Below are 22644 nucleotides of genomic sequence, written 5' to 3' on the forward strand. Positions count from 1 at the left end.
AAAGGAAGGCGGGGTTACAACTAAGTGTCAGGGCAATAAATTAGAGGGTCTTATGTCAGGGACATTAGAAGTCAGTAAACATAAGTATATGTTCAGGCTGAGCTGAGAGGGCTCTTCACCACCCCTCCTCCACAAAGCATTTTAAGTCTGCTGAAATTGAATTGCTGCTTGCACAAAGAAGAAACCAAGCAGGCATTAGGAAGTTTAGTTATAAACTCAAGAGTGAAAGAACATTTGCCTCAAGCTGGCCAGCAAGCCCTGCTTCATGCAGCATGAATCCTCTCCTCAATACCTTGTTATTTTCACTGCTACTTCTTCTAACCCTCAGAATCCAGGAGCTGATAGAAGCGTGCAGCTGCGCCCCTGCACATCCTCAGCAGCAAATTTGCGATTCTGCTTTAGGTGAGTCATAAACACTCTATACTTTTTATCCTGCTGGAAGGAAAGCAACAGAAATGAGATTGACTGTGGGCATCCTATTCTGTAATGCTCTAGGGGTTCCAGTTTAATAGTGGTAGTTTGGAGCTCTAAAAGAGGAGGTATAAAGATGGAAATGATTTCTGGCATAGGATGAGAGTATTTGGAAGCAGCTATTCCTGTTTCTTTTGCTTTTCAGCTTGCTCTGCTACACTTTGTTGGAAGTGCTGTGGGAAATCTTTTATGGACGTTCTTTACAGTGAAAAGCACTTTAGCTGAGGTTGACTTTGCAGACATTTAAAATGTAGACTAGTAAGGATATGGGTTATGTAACATGTGTATTGTGCATAGATTTTAGGCTGGTTCTTGCATTGCCTTGTGAATAGAACAGAGTAAATGCTGAAACTGTTTGCTTTGATATAATAATCTGCTTTTTTAATGAATTTATTCACTTTAAAATGACTATACCCCAAACTGGCTGTTTAAAAATGTATCTACAGATGAATTTTTTCCAAGATATTCCCTAGAGTTCCTCTTTCTCAGTGCCTAATTTTCTCGATTAGCATTAAATTGATTTAATCCAAAACATATTTCACTACTATACAACACTAGAATAAGAAAATTTTGCATTCTGCAACCTTTTTACTTTATCAGTTGAAGCTATGGCTAGTTGCCTTCCAACCAGAGTGAAGAGTAAATGTAGAACATGAGTTTCTAAAATGTCACAAAATTAGCATTTCTATGGGACAGGCAATACGTTCTGCATACTGATTAATTGCTTTCATGTGGTGACAGAAAATCTTTGTAGCCATGACAAACTCTAAACTCTGTTTAATACCATCAATTAAACTGTTTCCTAATCTGGCTGTGTTAAGTAATGTTTTCATTAAATTACCTATGCCAGACATGCCAGTCTTGAAGTATAGGAAGAATACCAGTTAGTGTTACTTCAGTTTAATAGCTATCAAATGGGTACAAAAGTCAAAATAGTACTCAAAGTGCATCTAATGCTTTTCCTTTGCATTTTTCTGATGCCTAATACTACTTTTCAGTGTAAAATATATTGACATGTTTTGTGCTAGTTAACAGATAAAGACTAGAAAAGAACAGCATGGCATTTTACAGTGTTTATACCAAACAGATGTATTAATATATAAAAAAAGAAAAATTAATAAGGATTTGTCCCTTGTTATGATCACAAGATTTTTATTTTGTGTTCTCCAAAATCTGACCATACAAAATGAGTTAAATCTAACTAATAAATATCCTATTCAAGTTTGGTTTGTTTTCTTACTTCAAAGCAAGCAAGTAACTCCATTCCTATGATGCATGAAGGTGAACTGAGCAGATTAAATTCTGTCTTTTCTTTATATGAGTATCTTAAAAAATAAAATGCTATACTGTATTTGGCTTTATCTACTGAATGTTTTATTACTCTACAGGTAGTTGCAGGAAATGAGGACTAAACAGTATTATATGCTACAGGCTGAGTATCCCTTTTTTGTACAGTAATTCCAAAATCCAAAATACTCCAAAATCCAAAACATTTTTAATGAGTGGATGAGATAGTGATACCTTTGCTTTCTGATGGTTCTGTGCACACAATCTTTGTTTCATGCACAACATTATATTTTATGTTTAAAATTACCTTAAGGCAATGTGTATAAGGGGTATATGAAGCATAAATGGATTTAATGTTTAGACTTGGGTTTCCTCTCCAAGATATTTCATTATGTATATGCAAATATTCTAAAATCTGAAAAAATCAGAAATCTAAAAGACTTCTGGGCCCAAGCATTTTGGATAAGGGACACTCAACCTGTATAGAAAAACTGGATCATGTGGATTCCAGAGAGTTATCTTACTTTGTCATATGCAATAACAGTGAATTCGGCTAATCAGTATCAACAGGACTGAGGCCAAAATAGATCCATTTTGGACACAGTAACTATCACTTTTTTGTGCAAACCTCGGGAAATACAATAATCTTCATAAGAAAAGAAAACAAACACCCACCCTTCTTGCAAGTAGTGCCATGAAAACTGAGCATGCCCTGTGGTCAAATGTCATTAAAGTGGGATGCCTATTTCTTTGGAAATGGACAAATTTTGACTTCCTTTGTAAATCTACAGCACTATATAAATAAAGTATAATAACAAATAATAATAATAATAATAATAATAATAATGATAACTGCATGCTAACAAAAGTAAAAATGATAAATAGCACTATTTTGAGTACTTTTTCATATTATAAAAAGTGAGTTAGTAACTCCTCCCCACAAAAAGAAAGTCTATATTATACAAGAGGTTGGATACTAGATTTGTGTCAATGTGTCAATGAGTAAAAACTCTTTCCCCCATCTTTTAGCTTCCACTCTTTTTCATAATTTTGTTGTTTAAACATGACATGTGAAAGAGGAAGGGTGGTGCAAGATTGAGTCCTGAATATACTGATGGTGGGCAGTGTAGACAAATGAAATGTAGGTGAGAAATGATACCTGTAAATACATTAATAAAAAGGCTTCACTTCCTCCACCATGAAATAAATATGCACAGAGACAGAGAAAATACAATAGTGAAATCAACGGTGAGTCCGTTTTGGCTCTGGAAAAAAAAGCCCACGGAAGGTTTGGTGAAGTTGGGTCTTCATGCCCCCCACCCCCAGGCTATGAGCCTGCAACAGACCTTCTACAAATGACCACTGGCTAATTCAGAACCTTCCCAAAATGAAACAAGGAGCACTTTCATTGTAGCATTTGTCTGTGTGATTAGTGGTGTGACATTTTGGCTATTCCTGTCAGGGCAGCTTTTGTTATTTGAAGCTATGCCTAGTTTCTAAACACCCTTAGCTACCAAACTGGCCAAAGTAACTTGAGAGAAATCTGATGGGATTGAGAGATAACGTGTGGGAAGACAGCACACGGAAAATAAAGATATGAATTTTAAAAGCACATTAGGAATGATATATAGCAATGGTAGCTGTGCACTGTTGTGGAGCATATATAGGACACTGTCAACACTTTTCCATACAACCATACAAAGGCAACCTAAGAAACTAGGTTCTGTGACCCCCTTTGGTAAAACTGTGACTATTCCCCAAGCCATGGCAATTTTTCTTAACCGCCTCTCCCACAATCTTACTCAGCCTTGTCTCCACTAGGAAGCAATTTCTTTCATTATGTTTCAGATTACACTTTAATAGTTGTTTTAAATAATCATCCTATAACTATCCAGAACTGTATTGCCTGTTGTTTCTATTCACTATTAAGAATTACACATTGCATGTCTATTTTTTTCTGGACACACAGGAGTAAAAACTTGTTACCAAACAACTGGAAGGAGATGTCTCCTTACTTTTTCAGCTAACAGATATAGGCAGTGACAGTGAAACATCAACTCTCATGAGACCCTAGAGGGCAGTGCAAGTAAAGGGAGGTCAACTCTTAGAGGCAATTATCACACGGAGCCTTAGCATCCCTGAAAAGTGGCTAAATCGTCTGTAAAGCACATGGGTGTGATAGCCAATCGCACTTGCCTCCCATGATTTAATCATCATAGAGGTGTCCCATTCCTCTCCTGTCATCAAAGCATTCACAGAGCAGCCATTTTCAACAATGGGAACTTCAGTTATTGGAGAAATGGCTGCTCTGTGAACGGTTTGATGATGGGAGAGGAGCGGGACACCTCAATGACAATTAAATCATGGGAGGCAAGTGTGATTGGCTATCACACTTGCACGCTTTACGGACTATTTAGCCATGTTTCAGGGATGGTAAGGCTCCATGTGATAATCACCTTAGACTGTTTAGCTACAGCAGTCCTCTGAGTCTTGGGCAAGTCATGCCCTCTCAGCCTCAGAGAAAGGCAAAGCCAGCCCTCTTCTTAATAAATTCTGTCAAGAAAACCTCTCATGGTTGCCATAGGTCAGAAACAACTTGAAAGCACACTACAAAATCTCCTGCTCCTTTCCCATCTGACTAGTCTAGCCATCTCCAGGGCTTCGCAGGGAAGATACTCTGGCTTTGCAGGGCAAAGACTCTTCTTTTGCAGCACATTCAAATGCACCACAGGCCTCTTGCATGTCAGACAAACACGTCCCTCAGGGTGCCATCCTGTCCCCCATGCTATTTAACATTTATATGAAGCCGCTGGGAGAGATCATTCGGAGACATGGGGCACAGTGTTATCAGTATGCTGATGACACTCAGATCTATCTCTCTATGTCCTCGACTGCTGCAGCGACTAAGGATGACATCTCTCCTCTGGATGCCTAACTGGGGTCCGCAATGGGCTGGATGAGGGAAAACAAACTCAGGTTGAATCCAGAGAAAACGGAGGTACTCATGATAGGTACTCCTAGTCCAGGGATGGAGATTTGCCAACCAGTCCTGGATGGGATTACACTTCCCCTAAAGGAGAAAGTTTGCAGTTTGGGAGAACTCCTGGACTCACCTCTACAATTATCATCTCAAGTGGATGCGATGGACATGAGTGTTTGGTATCAGCTTCTGCTGATACACCAACTGCGTCCCTACCTGGACCAAAAGGACCTTGAAACAGTGGTACACACACTGGTAATCTCTTGTTTAGATTTCTGCAATGTGCTCTACATGGGGCTACCTTTGTACCAAGTTTGGAAGCTTCAATTGGTTCAAAACGTGGCAGCCGATTGGTCACCGGAACATCTAGGTTAGACCATATAACACCAGTGTTAAAATCCCTTCACTGGCTGCCCAATCAGCTTCCGGGTGCAATACAAAGTGTTTGTTATTATCTTTAAAGCCCTACATGACTTGGGCCCAAGTTACTTGCGGGAACGCCTCTCCCTACATAATCCGCCCCACACTCTGGGAGCAACTGGGAAGAATTTATTAGAACATACTAAGACCAGGTTAATAACAACTTTCCACAGAGCATACACAGCCATAGCCTTAGATGTCTTTAAGAAGGCATTGAAGACGGATCTCTTCCAGTGGACCTACTCACCCAATCTTTTATAAAGAATGAATAAAAACTCCCACTTCTGGTCAGAACTGCCTATTTTAGATGATTATTTTATTGCCTGAATTGTATTTTTAAATGATGTTATTATTTTATTGTAAACATTTTAGATGTTATAATTGCATTTTTGTTGTAATCCCACCTCGATCCATTGGGAGAGGTGAGAAATACAAATAAAGTTAATTATTATTATTACTGTTGCTGCTGAATTTTAATGGAAGCTATGACAATGGGGAGAAATGTTATGGTGGCGGCTGAATTTTGGTGATGGAGGTAGGGATATAGTTTCTGGTGGGTTGAAAGGAGGGTACCATGCAGTCACACCATACTTGGAAGTTGTTTGTCTCTTGTCTACACTGATGAACAGTGACTCTGCAATGGAATCTCTTTGAGCTCTACCTGGATGTGCTTGGTATTAAACCTGGGATGTTAAGAAAATGAAAATACCACCAAACGACTCTTGCCAACAAACCAAAAGATGGACCTTTCCTAAATTTGAATGAGGCAGATGGAAGTACTGTGCAACTACTGTATGTAACTCTATCAACCAGTTATGAGAATGCAGATGTTTATGTGCTGGCCTAGTGAGCTTGTGTTGTGTAATGTGGAAGATCATGGATAGAATTCTGAAATCTGTAAGATGCATGCCCAAGTGAACTAATGGATATCAAATGCCCCACTTAAAAAAAAGCTATAGGGTTTATAGTTGAAGAGATTTCATTCTATGCTATGAAGAATGAAGAAGAAAAGTTCCATATGAATGAAGAAAAAGATGCAGAAGATTCATAATCAGTGTTGTATTCAGGTTCACTTTTTCTACCGAAACATTTAACAGTACCACTTTTTTCCATACATATGCTACAGCTGTCCAGCTGCCTTCTCCCTCTTCCACCTAGGTATTACAGAGTCTTTACTTTCACATGAAGGTACCTTTCTTTCCCGCAGAATGTTGGGGAAAGGCTTTAAAAATGTATGCGCTCTCAGCTTCAGCTGATGTACTACCCAAAGGAGCCATACTCCATCTAATACATGTAATGAGAAGCCCTACTTTCATGTGGTAATTATTTGTGGCCTGGCAATACATGTTCTGGAAGGAGAACTACAGGGCTTGCCATAGCATAGATCCTCCATGGCAGCAGTGGTGACAGAAATAGCAGAAAGTAGGGAAGAATTTAACATTACCTTGCTCTGCCCACACATCTCCCTCAACTGAAAACAAATCTTTTCTAGAGTGATATCCCACACTCTGTGAATGCCAGAGCACTTCTCCTTTGTGTCATGGCCAGCCACAATTTGCTGAAAGTTCATACATAATCCCATCCCATTGGGTTTAAGATGCTGGTTAGTTATAAAGCCAGAAAGAATTGTGTTCCATATTTGCTCCCTGATACCATGTACCAGTTAACAGGCTTCTGTAAATGTGCTCATTTTGTACATAACAAGCTGTGTTTTCCTTGCTCAAAATTGGAGTGGGGAACTTTTTGGCAATGGAAGGAAGTTGGAAATATTTTCTTTCTTTCTTTATGAACAAACCCACAAACCTCAGCATATGAAATGTCAAAGTCCCTGTCAGCAATTTTATTATGACTCCTGAAGCTCTGGAACCCATTAAAAACCTGCTGACATATTAATCAGCTAACTTGGGTGATCCAGTATTTTACCACTGAAAGAAAGGTAGCTAATTTATGTAATTATCACAGTTGGGATTTCTAAATTGACTACCATTCAGCACACTAACAATACTTGATTCCAGCTAAAATAAGGCTATTCCACAGAGCTAAATTGGATGAGGCAGCTCATACTACTGCACATGAGAGTGCCTGAATCATTACAATTTTGGTTAACCAGAATTTTTATATCCCTGTATTTTCTTCAGGACTGCAAGACAGAAATATCTTTCCCAATATTGTATTTCAGACAAAACATGCTGAATTTTCTTCTAGAAGCTGTTGAATCAAATTTAGAACCTTGTCACCCTTGATGTGATTTTCTGGTACATTGTATCCTCTTCTCAAATGTGCCATCCATCCATGGCAGTTAATGCACATGTTTCATTTACATTAAGGCATCCACAAACCATTTCTCATCTACTGTTTGCCTGAATCAAGATTCCTTTCTCTCTTCGTCTGACCTTATTATCACGAGGTCAGGTGGGTAGAGGATTCCACCTTAGTTTATGAATGTTGCTTAAGCCCAATGGAATCATTGTCTGGCAGGCACAAATGCCAGTGGTGCAGTGGTGGGAAAACATGGAGAAATGCAGCTATTTCTAGGAAACTATGCATAGGATGACAAACATGCCACAAAAGGTCTTTAGCATGTTGCAGAATTCCATCTTGAAAATCTTGAAAATTTCCTTTCACTTCTGTAGTTAAGAAGGCCATTAGGGCTGAAGGGCGGGCTATAAATACCTAAATTAAATAAATAAATAAATAAATAAAAGCTCAAAGAATGATAAAATGAGCATCTTACTAGCTCCAAATGCACATTTTTCTACATTTTGAGGTGTCTACCAAAACACACACACACAACACTTTTTGAAAATGTTCTCTGGCAGATCAACTTAGTTGCCTCCATTTCTGGAATGGCAGATGATGGAGGTGTTGGAATCCTGTGTACTGTCATCTCCTCTTACTCTTCACAGTTTACCACTATACCACTCAAAGAACCCTGAAAGAATCCTCCATCCTATCTTCTTGCCTCTGGAGAAATTCACATTTGAGAGTACAAAGTCCAGCACAGATATGTGGCTTCTAAGACAGTGGAGATGGTGGCTACAAGTATTCTCTTTCTAACTATCTATTTTTAAAAAGAGGACTTAAAATTCAGTCCAGTAGATACTTGTGGTCTGTGATGCTGATGTAGGAATCTTCTATGAGCATTTTCTTCTAAGTACTGTATTTCATTTCACTTAAGTGGTCTTAATATCCAAATAATAATAATAATAATAATAATAATAATAATTTTTATTTTTACCCCGCCTTTCCAATTGCATGATCAAGATGCCATCTATATGACAATCTTATGATTACAGTGTTGGTATGTAAGTACCAAGAGAAAGAACAAAAATACTCTAGGATAGAGATAGGGGAAGAGGGGTGAGAAAAACCTAAGTCTAAAATTTTTAGGAGTGTTAGTGAAGGCTGAGGAGCTGTCAATTTCCCATCCCAGTAATCCAGAAGCAAAAACAGGGGAAGGAAATACTAATGTTTAAATGATAAAAGGGTGGATGACAGCAAGGCAAGAAATCTTGGGCACTTGGATCTGCCTTTACATCTAGAGTTGGAGCTTTCCACAGGAGTAGAAGAGAGTGCATAAAATGACAGTGTCAGGACACCTAAGGGAGGCCTGATATTGGATTGATCCAAGGCACTCTGCTGCCTGAAGTGCAGGACAAGATAACAGTGACCATTCAACACTGGAGAAGTGACCATTCTACCAGAAAAGCTGACTACACTCACAACTGAATCTTGTGATGGGATTTACATCTCCACATTCTAGCTTAGGGAATACATGGCAGGATGCATGGGACACATACAGTAGCTCTGTCCTACAAGAGAAGACTTACAACCAGGGACTTCCGCCATGGGTCTTACCCATGGCAGAGAAGTGTCCACAAACTGCTATCGAAGATTATCACATTTTTCTTCTTAAAGTTATAGACTACTGGAATGGGAAGAATGGCACAAAGGAGAGAACATACCAAGCAATAAGGGGAAGAAAGAATCTAAGAATTTGGAAGACCGGCAGCAACTTATTTTAAGAACAGTATATGTGTAAGTTAGCTAGTGTACAGGAAAGAAATATATAACCCATTATCTGACTGACCTTGGTATTTTTCTTGACAGATCAGTAAATAAAGTACTTCAGGATTTTACATTCCATGATTTTATTTAGATTTTAAGGGTACTGATTCAGATACTTTTGTTTTGTAAAGCATCATGTACACTGGTTACAAGAGGGAAGGAAGGACAATTTTCCCCATAGAGGTAGATATATAGCTTCCTATTTTAACACAGTGAAATGTACTAGAGACCTTTGTTGTGGAACACTGTTTTTATTTTATTTTGTTTTTATACTGAAAAGTTCATTGCTTTCTCTTTGTGTTGGCACCAAGATTCCTACAACCTTTGACATCATTTCTCTGCTTTGTTCCAACTACTGATGCATTCCTGTTTTATTCTCTACTGTTGGATACCCTGCACGATTACAGTACTTTGACCTATTTCACCCGTGAGCAAGAGATGTTCCATGGTGGGGGGAAATGATGAAAATGAAAAAAATGGGGTGGGTGGAATAACCAAAGTATCCGTAAACAAGGTGAGATGGAGAAAATATCAGGACTGATCTTTCTGTGGACTATCTTCCTAGAGAACAGGAGAAGAAAGATATATATGACTCCATATTCAGTGCAGCTACTGTTTCAAAGAAACTGTACATTGATACATTAGTATCTATACTTTTATCAGAAATTGTCTTTCCCTAAAGGTAGGGAAGTGGAGATAGGAAAGTGGCTATTGTCCAAAGGAAGCACTACTGCTTTTTAACAGCACAATGGTTGCAGAGGAGGGGCCAGAGTAGGTAGCTTTTCCTCCTCCCTGAAACCACAAGGAAAATCCATGCCCAAGACAATTTTTACAGCCCCTTCTCTCCTATCCATTCTGGCTACCTCCCATTGATAGATACACAATCCAAAATGGTATCAGGGTTGCACTTCCAGAACTTTGATGAAATCCAGTTGAGATATTCTGGCTACCTGAAATTACTTTCAGAGGGAAATCCAACAGTTATACCCACGTCTTGTTTTTAGCGAAAACATTAAGATATTGCTAAATATTTTGTAACAATAGTAATGCTTTATGCTTTTTCAAAGATTATGTACCAGTAGAGAATAAGAGGAGAGCTAGTGTGGTGTAGTGGTTTGAACATAAAACTAGGACTCTGGTGATTGGGTATAAGTCCATGCCTGGCCATGGAAATCCCCTAGGTGACCTTGTCCATGTCAGATCCTCTCAGCCACAGAAAGCCATGTGATAGGTTCACCTTAGGGTTGCTATAAATCAGAAATAACTTGAAGTCACACAACAGCAGCAAATGCAGCAGCAACAACAACAGCGACAAGATAATAAGAACAGATGCATCTTATTTTTAACAAATATTTTGTTTTAATTTCTTTGCAGTGATTCGAGCAAAAATTTCTAGTGAAAAAGTGATTGCACCAAGTGAGGATCCTCTTCATACTCACAAAATGATCCGGTATGAAATCAAACAAATAAAGGTACATAAAATCCCTTGTCATCCTTTAAGCTAAAACACCAATTAATAATATAACACTAAACAAATTCACTGTTCCTTCAGAGAAAGCCTTTGTGAACATTTTCTCACTGAGACCTTACTCTGAATTCCATTGTATGAAAAAAACAGGGATCAAACTGTAACTTACAGATAGCAAGTGATTATGAGCTGAAAGCATGATAGTGTTCCAGAGATTTGATTCCACCAAAGCTTCATCTCTGAGCAATGAGATTTGCAAAGAAAGCCTGTATTTACTACCCAATGACCAATCAGAAAAGAAAAAAAGCTAACTGACAAAAGAGTGAACAGTTACTGCTTTGACAGTGGGGTTTTTTTTTAAGCACTCAAGGATTCTCTACTTCTAGTAATGTGCTATCTCCATTATGAGCAAGACCTTCTATGTAGCAGCTTCAAGGCTTCATAAACTGCTATCAAGAGAAATATCGCCGGCCCTCCTTATCCATGAATTTTTTATCCATGGCTTCAAGTATCTACGTCTTGAAAATATTCAAAACCAGTATAAATTCCAAATAGCAAAATCTTGATTTTGCCATTTTATACATAGGGCACAATTTTACTATGCCACTGTATTCAATGGGACTTGAGCATCCACTCATTCCTATTACCATTGAACAATTAATTGCTTCCCCTACCACTCAAATGATTTTGTTGCTGTGCAGTGTCTTTTCCTTTTTTATCTTTTTCACTGTTGCTATAGTTTATTTAGACTGCATCATTTTATGGATGCTTTACTGTTATTGTTTAGGAATCACTTTATAAATTAATATGCAAATGTGAAATACATTTTTTTAAAAGTACAAGCAAAAAGGCCACCAGGAGAATCTTTTTCGCTAGCACAACTATCCTTGCATGCTCAGGAAGCCTTACTGGCATTGGATGCTGATGCCCTCTGAGATTAAACAGAGATTCACAAGGAGAAGGGCTTCATAGTGATAGTGTGATGGTTCCTTTTCTGTAAATTAATCTTCCATGGGATGCTCTGAACCAGCTCTTATATGGTGACTTTACCCATGACTACAAGAAAAGCTCTCTGATAGCAATCTGAGACAGTTACTATTGATTTTATCAATGTAAAAGAACATCACTATAGTTTCTTTAAACACATCCATATCAAAAATAAGTCAATAACGTGGCTTAGACTGAAACCAGCAGTGGCGCTCCTGCTGTGGGATGCTCTGCTGAAAAGAGGGGACCATGCAATTGTGGAAAGCCAGGGAACCCTCTGGAATAGTGTGGGAGTGTCTATGACTATGGTGGTTTACAGACCGTCCCTTTGGGGCGACTTGTACCCACCCCTTTCCCTGACGGATCGGGGCCTCAGCTGCCACAACAGCAGCCCTGAGGCTCCAATCCGCTGCTTTTCCAGGCTGCAGGGAAGTGGCAAAAGGCCGTTTCCCCATGGCCTGGAAAGGGGTGTCCTTGGGGCTTCAAGCCCCAAGGACACCCCGACAGAGGTGGGGAAAGGAGAAAGGGGCCGCTCTTTCTCCTTTGTGTCACTGGCGCAGCTGTTTAAAGGCTGCGCCAGTGATACAAAACTCAGAAGGAGCTCCAAAATGGAGCTCCTTCTGGCGCCACGGAAAGGGCGCCACAGGCACCCTTCTGCGGCACCAGGATGTCACGTCCATGCCGCTCCGTTTGGAGGCGGCACGGCCATGACGTCCTAATGGCGGCCCCCATGTAGAATGGGTGCCGCCATTTTGTACGTATCCCGTACGTACTAGGGTTGGGGGCATCTGAAAGAGATGCCCCCGGGCAACCCTAGTACGTACGAAGTACGTACTAGGGTGCCCGTCTGGAAAGGGCCAATGAAAACCATCTCTGAAACAAAGTACAGCGAAAAAGCTGGAAACAATTTGGGACTGTTATGTGAGTATGTGGGGTAAACCATTAAAACACTAAAAAATCAGAAGGCAGTCAGATAAATTTAGGCTGCAATTCTACCCTACTTTAACCACTTAGTACAAGGGTAAGAGGTATAGAAATAGCTATTGCTATTCCAATTTCCTTGGAAACAAGGCCCATCAAAATAAATGGGACATCTCTTGAGTAGACAAACTGATAATGCCTTCCTAACTGGGACTTCACGATTAACAATTTGTGTGAGAGAGAAAAGTTATGCAAGCTTCAGAAGGCTTACTTTTCCACAGGACTCAAATTTAAACTGCAGTTACTGTCATGGATTCTTTTTGCTTAAATGGATTCCATAGCATTTATACATTGAAAAAACTCCACTGATTCCTGCCAATTATAAGATAGAATGTTATTTCTATAACTTATAAATATGGTCCATCACGACAACATATCAAATATATCTAATTTAACTCAGGCGGGTTCTAGACTGCCGCCGCCGCTTGCTCCATACCACGCGGCTCCCGCGTGGAGCAAAAAAGAAGCTCCAAAATGGAGCTTCTTTCCGCAGCGCACTGATGACATCGCGAAGAGCCAAGGGCACATTTGTGATATCATTAGCGCCGCGCGACGTTCGGACGCTCAGCGTCCGATATGTCAATATGGCGCCGGCCATGTAGAAGGGTCGGCGCCATATTGTACGGACACAGTCCACATTAGACTCAGGGGCGTCTAGAAGAGACGCCCCTTTTTTAAAATGGGACGTCCTGCGGACGTCCCAACTGCCGGTGTGTAACCAGCCACAGATAGTTAAATTTTATCCATGGTATGTCATAATGGCAGCTATCATTTACTCGCTTGTTGCTATTTATTTCACTAAAACTTTAGCTTCAGTATACTCATGGACTATTAGTTACACATTTTCAAACATTATTAAAACTCTTGGGCCTTGGTTGTTAAAGCTGCTTACAGTTGTCAACATTTAGTATGATGTAATCATAACAGCTTATTTATGGCTATGTTCCAATATTATTGTAAATTATGAGAAGCATTGAGAAGGTGCTCGGTGTTTCACTTCCCTTTCAAACATGAGTATTTCAAACACAGGGTTTGTTTTATTTAAGAAAACATACTACAGTCCATTCCATTTGATGAATATTCAATGCATAGTATGGAATTACAGCAGGAACTGACATTGACATTATGCATCCATGCATGCATGCATGCACAGATAGATAGATGGATAGATAGACAGACAGACAGACAGACAGACAGAAGTTTACCTTGCAAATACATATAAGCAGTGAAAAACAGATGCCATTCTAATAAGTGGTAAAGTGATTTCATGTAAATCAGAGAAAGAGAAACCAAAATAATATTCATGAGAACAGAGGCAAGGGAAAGTCAGCACTGATGTCATTACATGCAGTCATTACAAAAATTTGGGTTTACTACAATACTAGAATTCAGCCTTAAATAATATGCCATCAAATATGCCTTTTTTGTTTGCATGAAGAGTTTGTGTATTAGACATCACTATAGATGCCTGCAGTGCTACCCCAACAGGGAGTTCATGGACTAGTGCCAGTTCCCAAGCCATTAGCTGCTGGTCACTGGTGTGTCTCCTGGAAAAACAAAACAAAAGAAAACACAATTGTGGCCAACAGGCACAAACATAATACAGTAGTGGTTCCTAGTGGGGAACAAACTGCCAGTCCCTAGTGGGGAAAAACTGCCAGATCATTCATGATACTATCAGATGTACTAAGCACCAAGTAGCATTTCTAAACTCCAAAGGGAAATATTTGCCTGCAGCATTGGGCAGTGGGCCTTCAGTTTCTGCCCTGGTTTGTAGGCTTAGGTCTAATCTGCCCTGCAGAAAAAAATGGATTTGTTGTTTTGTGAGATATTTAGTCCCAGGATTCCATAGCATTGAGACATAACAGCTAAAGTGGTGTCAAACTACATTATTTCTGTGGTACAGATTAGACCTTAGTCTGCCAATCACCCAGTGTACAGATTCTTGTAGGCAGAAGCTCACAAACAGCTACAAAGCAGAGCTACCAACAGATTATGTAGTGCCAACATGTTGCCCTGTATGCACCTGATTGTCCCACACCATCCCCTGCACCTGGTATCATTGGACATAGCAATGCATTTTCATGAGGACAGAAAACCAACCTATGCTAAACACACAGAGAGGTACTGTAATAGGAATAATTAACTATAACACCTTTTTTTCCTCCTACCCATACAGATGTTTAAAGGATTTGAAAAACTGAAAGATGTTCAGTTTGTCTACACACCATTTGATTCATCACTCTGTGGGGTGAAATTAGAAGCCAACAACAAGAAGCAGTATCTCCTTACAGGTAAAATCAATGATGTATTTGATAGAAGTGTAGCATTTAGTAGAATATATGTTAATGCAAACAGTTAACTTATTTTTCGTATTTGAAAATGGTGATAGTTTATAAACTACTAAAAGAAGATAAATATTAAATACATAATTCTAACAGTAAACCAGACAGCTGAGTGCTTATCACTTTGGAAGAGATATAGCTTTATGTTTGAAAGAAATATCAGTAACCCACCCACTTGCAAGAACAATTGAGGGTGCATTCTAGACTATAGAAAAACACAGCTAAACATCACTTCAACTGCTGTAGCTCCATCCTATAGAATCCTGGCATTTTGAGTTTAACAAGGTGTTTAACCTTCTCTGCCAAAGAATGTTGGTGCCTCACAAAACTAAATACCAGGATTATATAGGATGGAGCTATGGCAGTTCAAGTGGTGTCAAATGGCATTGTTTCTACACTGCAGATGCACCCTGAGTGTCCTCAGTGGCCCCACAGGAGCCACAGAATGTTCTGTACTCACTTGCCTAGAATTAAGCTATATTGGACTCAATTAAATCCAATATACTTAATCCTGAGTAGACATATGTAAGGTTTTGCTGTCACCATTGGGAAAAGTACAATGTGCATTGATTTAGTGGTGCATATGTAGTGTCCACAATGCTTTTTCAAACACTGTTTTAATGTATTCTTTAATTCAGGGCAAATTTTAGATGATGGCAAAGTTCTTATCCATTTGTGCAACTACATTGAACCATGGGATGACCTTACCTTCTCTCAAAAGAAAAGTCTGAATCAGAGATATCAAATGGGCTGTGGCTGTAAAGTAAGTGTCTAGCTATCAGTGCTATAGAATCCTTGTTTTACTCTTCAAACAAAAGGAAGATTTTTAAATACTCAAAAAATGATCAAAAACATATTTTGTATGGTCAAACAATCCTGACAAGTTGAATCCTGGACTGATGATAATCTTTGTACTTTGAGACTTATTCTGAGCAAAATGTGCATGTGGTTGTTTTTTGGTGCAGAAAAGGCTGTTTCCTGTGGAGAAAATATTGTAATTGGGGAATTATTTTATGAAAAATTCACATGTAGCTGTTTTGTACATGAAAGTCTCTTTTCTGTACAGAAAACAGCCTTTTCTGCACACAAAGTAGTATTTCTCTGCACAAATATTAATTTCTACATAGAATATGTTGTTTGCTCGGCAAAACAAAGGCTGTTCCTGTGCAAAGCAGCCAAATGCAAATTTTTGTGTGGCGTATGTCCCAAACTGTGAATAGTCTCCAAAACTGTGTAGTTTTTGAAGACTTTCTCATAGCAGGATGAAAATTGCTCAGATTTCTCACTGCTTCTTTCACAAAGAAAATTAGTGAAGAAATATATATGTATGTGTCTGTGTTGGATTGGACCATACTGTTTTATAATTATATGCTAGAAGAATCCATCCACCATTTAATATTAGATTATATATTGAGCTGGTCCAAAGATCTAAACTGTTCTGTATAGAAGATATACATCCCTACATTTCATATCTCACAGCAGCTGAATGTTTCCCACATATTTTGGAATTGATGTCACTTCACTGTACAGTGTGAGCCCGCTCCATACACAGGCTTCTCTTCCGCAGCTTTCAGCATACTTGTGCAACTACAGTACAATGTTGTGAATGGCGTGTGCACCTGTGGCGTGCACTGCGTCACACTGCATGTACGTGCCCCATTATTTTCAGTGGGGTGCAAGCATACATGATTTTCCCCTTACATGAGGGGCAGGGGTCCAGAACGGATCCCTGCATAAGGAAAGGGAGGACTGTAATTATTTTTAATATCAGTACCTTAGCAGGTATGATAAAATGGAATTGCATTGACACAGTATGTTTTAAAGGAAGATGCATTTAATGAAATTTTCTGTATTTAGATTTCTACCTGCTACATGGTGCCCTGTTCTATTACTACACCAAATGAATGCCTGTGGACAGACTGGCTGATAGAGAGAAAGCTGTATGGGCATCAAGCAAAACATTATGCCTGCATTAAACGCAGTGATGGAACATGCAGTTGGTATCGTGGTGGCCCTCCTCCAGAGAAGGAGTTTGTTGACATCAGTGAACCATGAATTATGTAATTTCTTCCAAAGCCCCAGGGGTCAAGTCCATCCAACACTGTGTGCGCTCACTGCTGCTTTGAACGTCCAACAACTGTCTCTTGCTTAGAAAGAAAAGCAAATTGTGCTTTGCCAATAAAGTACACAGTTTATAGAATTGGCATCCAGACAAGAAGAGCAATGAGTCTCCTGGAGGTAGCTGCTCTCTAATGTTCTTTTTATAGAGGGGTGCTATGTGGGAAAACGTCTTTGTTTCTAAGAATAGTAATTGTGCTGTTTTTTTAAAAGGTAAAATGAATGTACCCAAACAAAACGAGATGAGTCAAAATTTGGACTACTATTTCTGTAAACAAGTTGAATTACAAAACACCTTGTTTTAATCCAAAATGGTATCTTGGCTGGCGATGTGGTGGGGACACTGTTCTGTATAGTCATTTCTCTTTAGTGTTGTGTTCTGAAACAAATGATCTTGGATAATGTATACATAAGATACTATAACAACCTGCTGTAAAAAGCCTGAATGATTAATTTCTCGTGTTTCAGAGGATGCAAGTTAACTGTTTTGTGGTGCAAGCATCATTTAAAATGTTATATTTTATCTTTCTATATACTACTTAATACATCTAATCTAGCCTTATCTTGAGAATTTATTCATAATTATAGCACATCTTTGATAATCAAAAGCAGATCCAATGTAGGAATTCAATGGAGTGAAATATACTGTAAAACAGAAAGTAAGATTGATTGTTCTATGATTTAATTATAATGGCATTACACTACCAGAGGAATAATATTTGTCAAACAAAAAGGCAATATTATTCTATTATGTAATTATTATAACATTCCAGCATTGGAGGGGATAACATGACATACTATCTCAGAATGAGAAAATTAAAAACAAATTGTGGAGAACTCCTAGAAAGAAGTTCACCAGAGTTGTCATTTTTCCAAGAGAAGAAAAGGACTTCTATTGGTTTGAAATGTACCTAGTTACCACATCATGGTAACTATCTCTAAAAAACAAACAAAATGAAGAGAGGAAAACATAGGTAAAAGAAGGGGATGGATAAAATGATCATATGAGCAGCAAAGGAGAGCTTCTTTTGATTTATAGGAAAACATTTACACTAAGACATTGAGGCAGTTTGAAAACCCCCAGCTTGAGAATTAAAGTATCATTATCATGATTACTCCCACAACCATAAATTTGTACGTAAACCATCTAGTACATCAGCAATGGCAAATATGCATATCTACTCAGATTATCTGTGTAGACTTGGAAAATGATATCTCTGGGAATTCTGACTGCAACTTCACTTTTATTGTAAACACATATTATGGGTCACCTGAATTTGTGACCATAAATTTATTGAATGCTGTTTAGTAATTGACCAACTACATTTTGAGGGTACATGATTACATGAATATTTTAAATTTAAATAAGGCATATAATCATGCCATGGTAGACATGCAGCCATATATGTCAGATGTGTACTGTGTGCTATTTTTAAGGTTATACATATTGTGTATGTTGCCCTGAAAGCTTCAGTTATATGGTGACTGACCAGATGGATGAATGCATGAATGAATAAATAAGGTTACAGTTTGCAAACTTGACTTTTGCATTATGTAGTTCAAGGGTTCACTCTGTATAAAGTAAAGTACTCCCAGTTTTTCTACCTTAGTGGCTAAATTGAAATAATCCACTCCTTTAAAAAGTACATTATTCACATATTATTCTGATATTAAATATAAATTTAAGGAATCTAATTTCATACAGTAAATTGTTTTACACAGATTTCTTACCACTTGGGGGCAAAGCAAGAAACATTTGATCTGTCAGGTCTTGGTGAACATATTTCTATGTTTAATTCAACTTCAGTGTAAAAAAATTTGCTGATGGCTAAATATTTACCAACACTGAGATTCCCGCAAACAATATCTCTAAGCAGAATTAATTCATTCAGGCAGATCAATAGTCATTTACCAAGATGTCATTTATATATATGAAGTGAAGGTTTTTATTGGGTGCTTCAAGTTGTTTCTGACCTATGGCAATCTTAGTAAAAAGGATTTCCTGTGCCATTCCATTTTTCCTTCAAGTACTGCTTCAGTTCCTTGGATGTTCATTCTTCCAAGAATGAGAACTGTTCATTCATAAGTTACTTGTTCTGTCTCTGTCCAATACACAACACAGAAGACACCCTCCAGGACTTTCCAGCAGTTCTGGAGGATGGTGTCACTTTCATGTGTTGGTCTTGAACAACACAGATGGATTCTATCTGGCCAACCCCATCCAACCTCAGCCACAGACAGATGGTTCCTGGAGGCAGAGGGGTTGTTGCAAGAAGGAACAGTGATTACTTCCTTCTGTAATGATTACTAAAGAACATATGCAGATATAATATGACATTATACTTGCAAATAGGATTATGGCCCTCCTTTGTTACTATAACTTTTATGTTTTAGAATTTTAGATTTTTAAGTTCAGTAAAAGAACTTAAAGTATACGTTCAAGAAGAATAAAATCTCTTCAAAATAAAATTTCCTCTGGAATCTGATACTTTATCTTAATATCTCTTAATGTTTCATAAAGGTTATGTATTCTGAGCCATAACCGCCAAGAATTTTTCCCCCAGGGAAAACCAGAGCTTGAATTTCTGATTCTGTTTATTTTTTTATAACAGTAAGATCAAAGTTTAAACTACATATTTATTACAGTATGGCAAGAGCTGTCCTCTGCTCTGTACACTTGCATTAAATATTAATGAATAGTTCATATAAATAGATGAAGTCACCAAGAACAGTCTTCAAACTAACACTATTACACTGCAATAAAAACCCCAGGTTGGATTTAAATTTTTGCTTTTAAAGCACTTTTAAGAATATTAAACACAAATGATGTTTTTGCTAACCATAACAGCAAGGGCTAAATTCATTGTTCCACTGAAGGAACTTTTGAGACTTCCTTCTTTTCTCCCCTCCAGCCCATTATGTCTTCTGAAACCCACATTTCTCAGATACATGAGGTGGCGAGGGATCTGCATTGAGTGCACCCACCAGGTTCTACTGGAATCCACTCTTTTTAAACAGTGAAAGTCAAAAAAATGTATTCTTGTCAAAGTCAATATATTATATTGTTGAAAAAGCCGAAAACTTTGCTAAAAGGATGTTAAGCTTCATACTTCCCTTACTCATGTACACATCTTCCTGGAAATAGTAGGGTGGCACTTAGTCCTACCACCGGAGGTCTTCTGAGTAAATATGCATAGGATTGCTTATTTTTAGAAACTGATGCTATGAAGAATACCCCATTTCCTTAAAAGAACAATGAAATGTGAAAATGTTGCTGATTTTTTTTTAACTGCCAGAACCGTGTTTAGACAGCTGAATATGCTTAAGCAACAGTCGATAGCAGTGGCTGACAGGGAAAGGGGTCAAACCATAATGAGTCAGAGAACTGTAGATATAAAGATTAAAATAATATATTTTTGAAGCACATGTGGATGATTTTAATGTGAACACCCTGAAATTCAAGCATCACAGCAGCAAAAAAGCACTGCAAGTAAAGAATTCCTTCCCATTTGTTTATGTTATTTTTTTTTTTTGCACAGATACTGTAAGATCCCTTCATTCAACAATAACTGTGTTTTGCACAGGATTTAATAGTTACACATTTTGTTTTCTGCTCTAGAAATGATTTATTACAGTTAAGTTTTTATTTTAAGTCCTTAAGTAAACATATCTCAAATTGTCTTTTCTGGGGGGGGGGGATCTCTTTTCTTCAGTATTTTTATAACAGTTATATGAAACAAATTATTTCAGACTGACATTTTCATTCGATTGCATCTGCTTTATTTAATGTATCCTCCACAACTTTTCATTCCATAAGTGTTGCAAATGTAAATATTCTATGTTTCAAAGAAAGTGGCTGCCCATCTTTGACAATAAATGGTCAGAATCACCACAGTTGTGGATAAGGTCTATTTGTTTATTAGTGATGGTGGATAAAATATGTGGAGCTTTAATCGATACCAGTATTTTTTCTGAGATGCAGCCTGAACAAAACGCAGTTTTCCCTACCATTATGTTTTCACCATGGTATGTGCATATGCCTCCAAGTTACTTATCGACTTACGGTGACTTCATCAATTTCACAGGGTTTACTGTACATTTACATCATTTGATGGCAAACATACATTGGATAATGGAGAGTGCTGAAGAATTTCAAAATAAAATCAAGCTGTGCTTTATAGATTACAGGAAAGCCTTTGATTGTGCAGCTCATGAAAAACTATGGATTATTCTTAAAGAAATGGGTGTGCCACATCATTTTATGGTCTGCTAAAATTAAAAATAATTGGATCCTATTGCAAATCTAGCCTGAACTTTAACTAGAAGCCAAAATGACTAAATTGATACTGTCATACTTTGGTCATATCATGACAAGACATGACTCAGTAGTAAAGACAATAGTATTTAGTAATGCACAAGGCAGAAGGAAAAGAGGAATACCACATTCCAGACTCAATCAAGGAAGCCACAGCCGTTAGTCTGCAAGTTCTGAGCAGGGCAGCGGAGGATAGGATGACTTGGAGGTTTCTAATTCAAGGGATTGCCATAAGTCAAAGGTGGCTTGGTAGCAGTTAACAGTGTTTGCCTATTTTATCTCTCTCACTCTTGCCAGTGTACATACCATTGTGTTATACAGTGAAAAATAAAAACAGAAAGATAGAAATGTTATCACTTCATAATAAGCTCGACTCAGGCTTGCATCCTTCCAAGGTCGCTAAAATGAGTACTCAGACTGTTGGGGGCAAATTAGCTTACTTGCTAATTAGCTTACTTGCTGTTCACCGCTATGATCTTTGGAATAGCGGTATGTAAACAAAACAAATTATTATTATTATTATTATTATTATTATTATTATTATTTAGTTTTCATGTTAATGTAAAAGGATTGAGGCCTCAAACAGATGGCCCATTGGGACAAACCAGAAGTCAGGCATGCATATGATGCACGCCCCCGGATCATGCAGAGGCTGTGTGGAGGCTGTGCTGGGGCCATCTAATGTGGCCCAAACCCGACCACAAAAGGAGTGGTTTCTTACCGCTCCTTTTTGCAGCCCATGTGGGACTGTGGCAGCTGCCACCCCTCAGGGCCATGGCATCTGGTTGCCACGGCGCTGTGGTGATTGGGGTGGGAGCAGCCTCTGGCTGCTCCTTTTGCCCCATCTGCTTCGAATCTTAAGTTCATTCAGCTGCAAAACTCTTAATAACCTCTCTAAAAAAATCATACTGGGTGTCAGCGTACCAGTTCAAATCTTGAGGAATTCATATGCCTCTCTAGATTTCCAGTTGGCACCAGAGTTTTCTGTCTCAACACAAAGGTGTTGTATGTATGTATAAATTTATGTGCTTGTGCAACAATGATGCATCAAAATGCCAGGAGCAAATGGCAGGGAGACTGGGGAGGGGGAAATGCAGGTACGTGGGCCCATTGTACCATTTGGAGCAAGGTAAGGAGTGGAGCACCAGCATTGTAACTGGCGAGTCTTCTTGTTATACAAACCCTGGAAACAGGAGGACAGGGC

At 38.5% G+C, this 22644-nt stretch overlaps 2 protein-coding genes across 2 annotated transcripts in view; one reads left to right on the plus strand and one right to left on the minus strand.

Annotated features, from left to right (window-relative positions):
- Positions 1 to 22644, minus strand: part of SYN2 (synapsin II) — a 235045-nt gene that overhangs the window by 76006 nt on the left and 136395 nt on the right.
- TIMP4 (TIMP metallopeptidase inhibitor 4) lies at positions 57 to 20990 on the plus strand. The gene is made up of 5 exons (XM_042451154.1): positions 57 to 402; positions 10601 to 10698; positions 14842 to 14956; positions 15646 to 15770; positions 16865 to 20990. Exons 1-5 carry the CDS (start codon positions 273 to 275, stop codon positions 17060 to 17062), a joined length of 666 nt encoding a protein of 221 aa, XP_042307088.1. The 5' UTR covers positions 57 to 272; the 3' UTR covers positions 17063 to 20990.

Source organism: Sceloporus undulatus, chromosome 2 (genome assembly GCF_019175285.1).
Source record: "Sceloporus undulatus isolate JIND9_A2432 ecotype Alabama chromosome 2, SceUnd_v1.1, whole genome shotgun sequence".
NCBI classification, from domain to species: Eukaryota; Metazoa; Chordata; class Lepidosauria; order Squamata; family Phrynosomatidae; genus Sceloporus; species Sceloporus undulatus.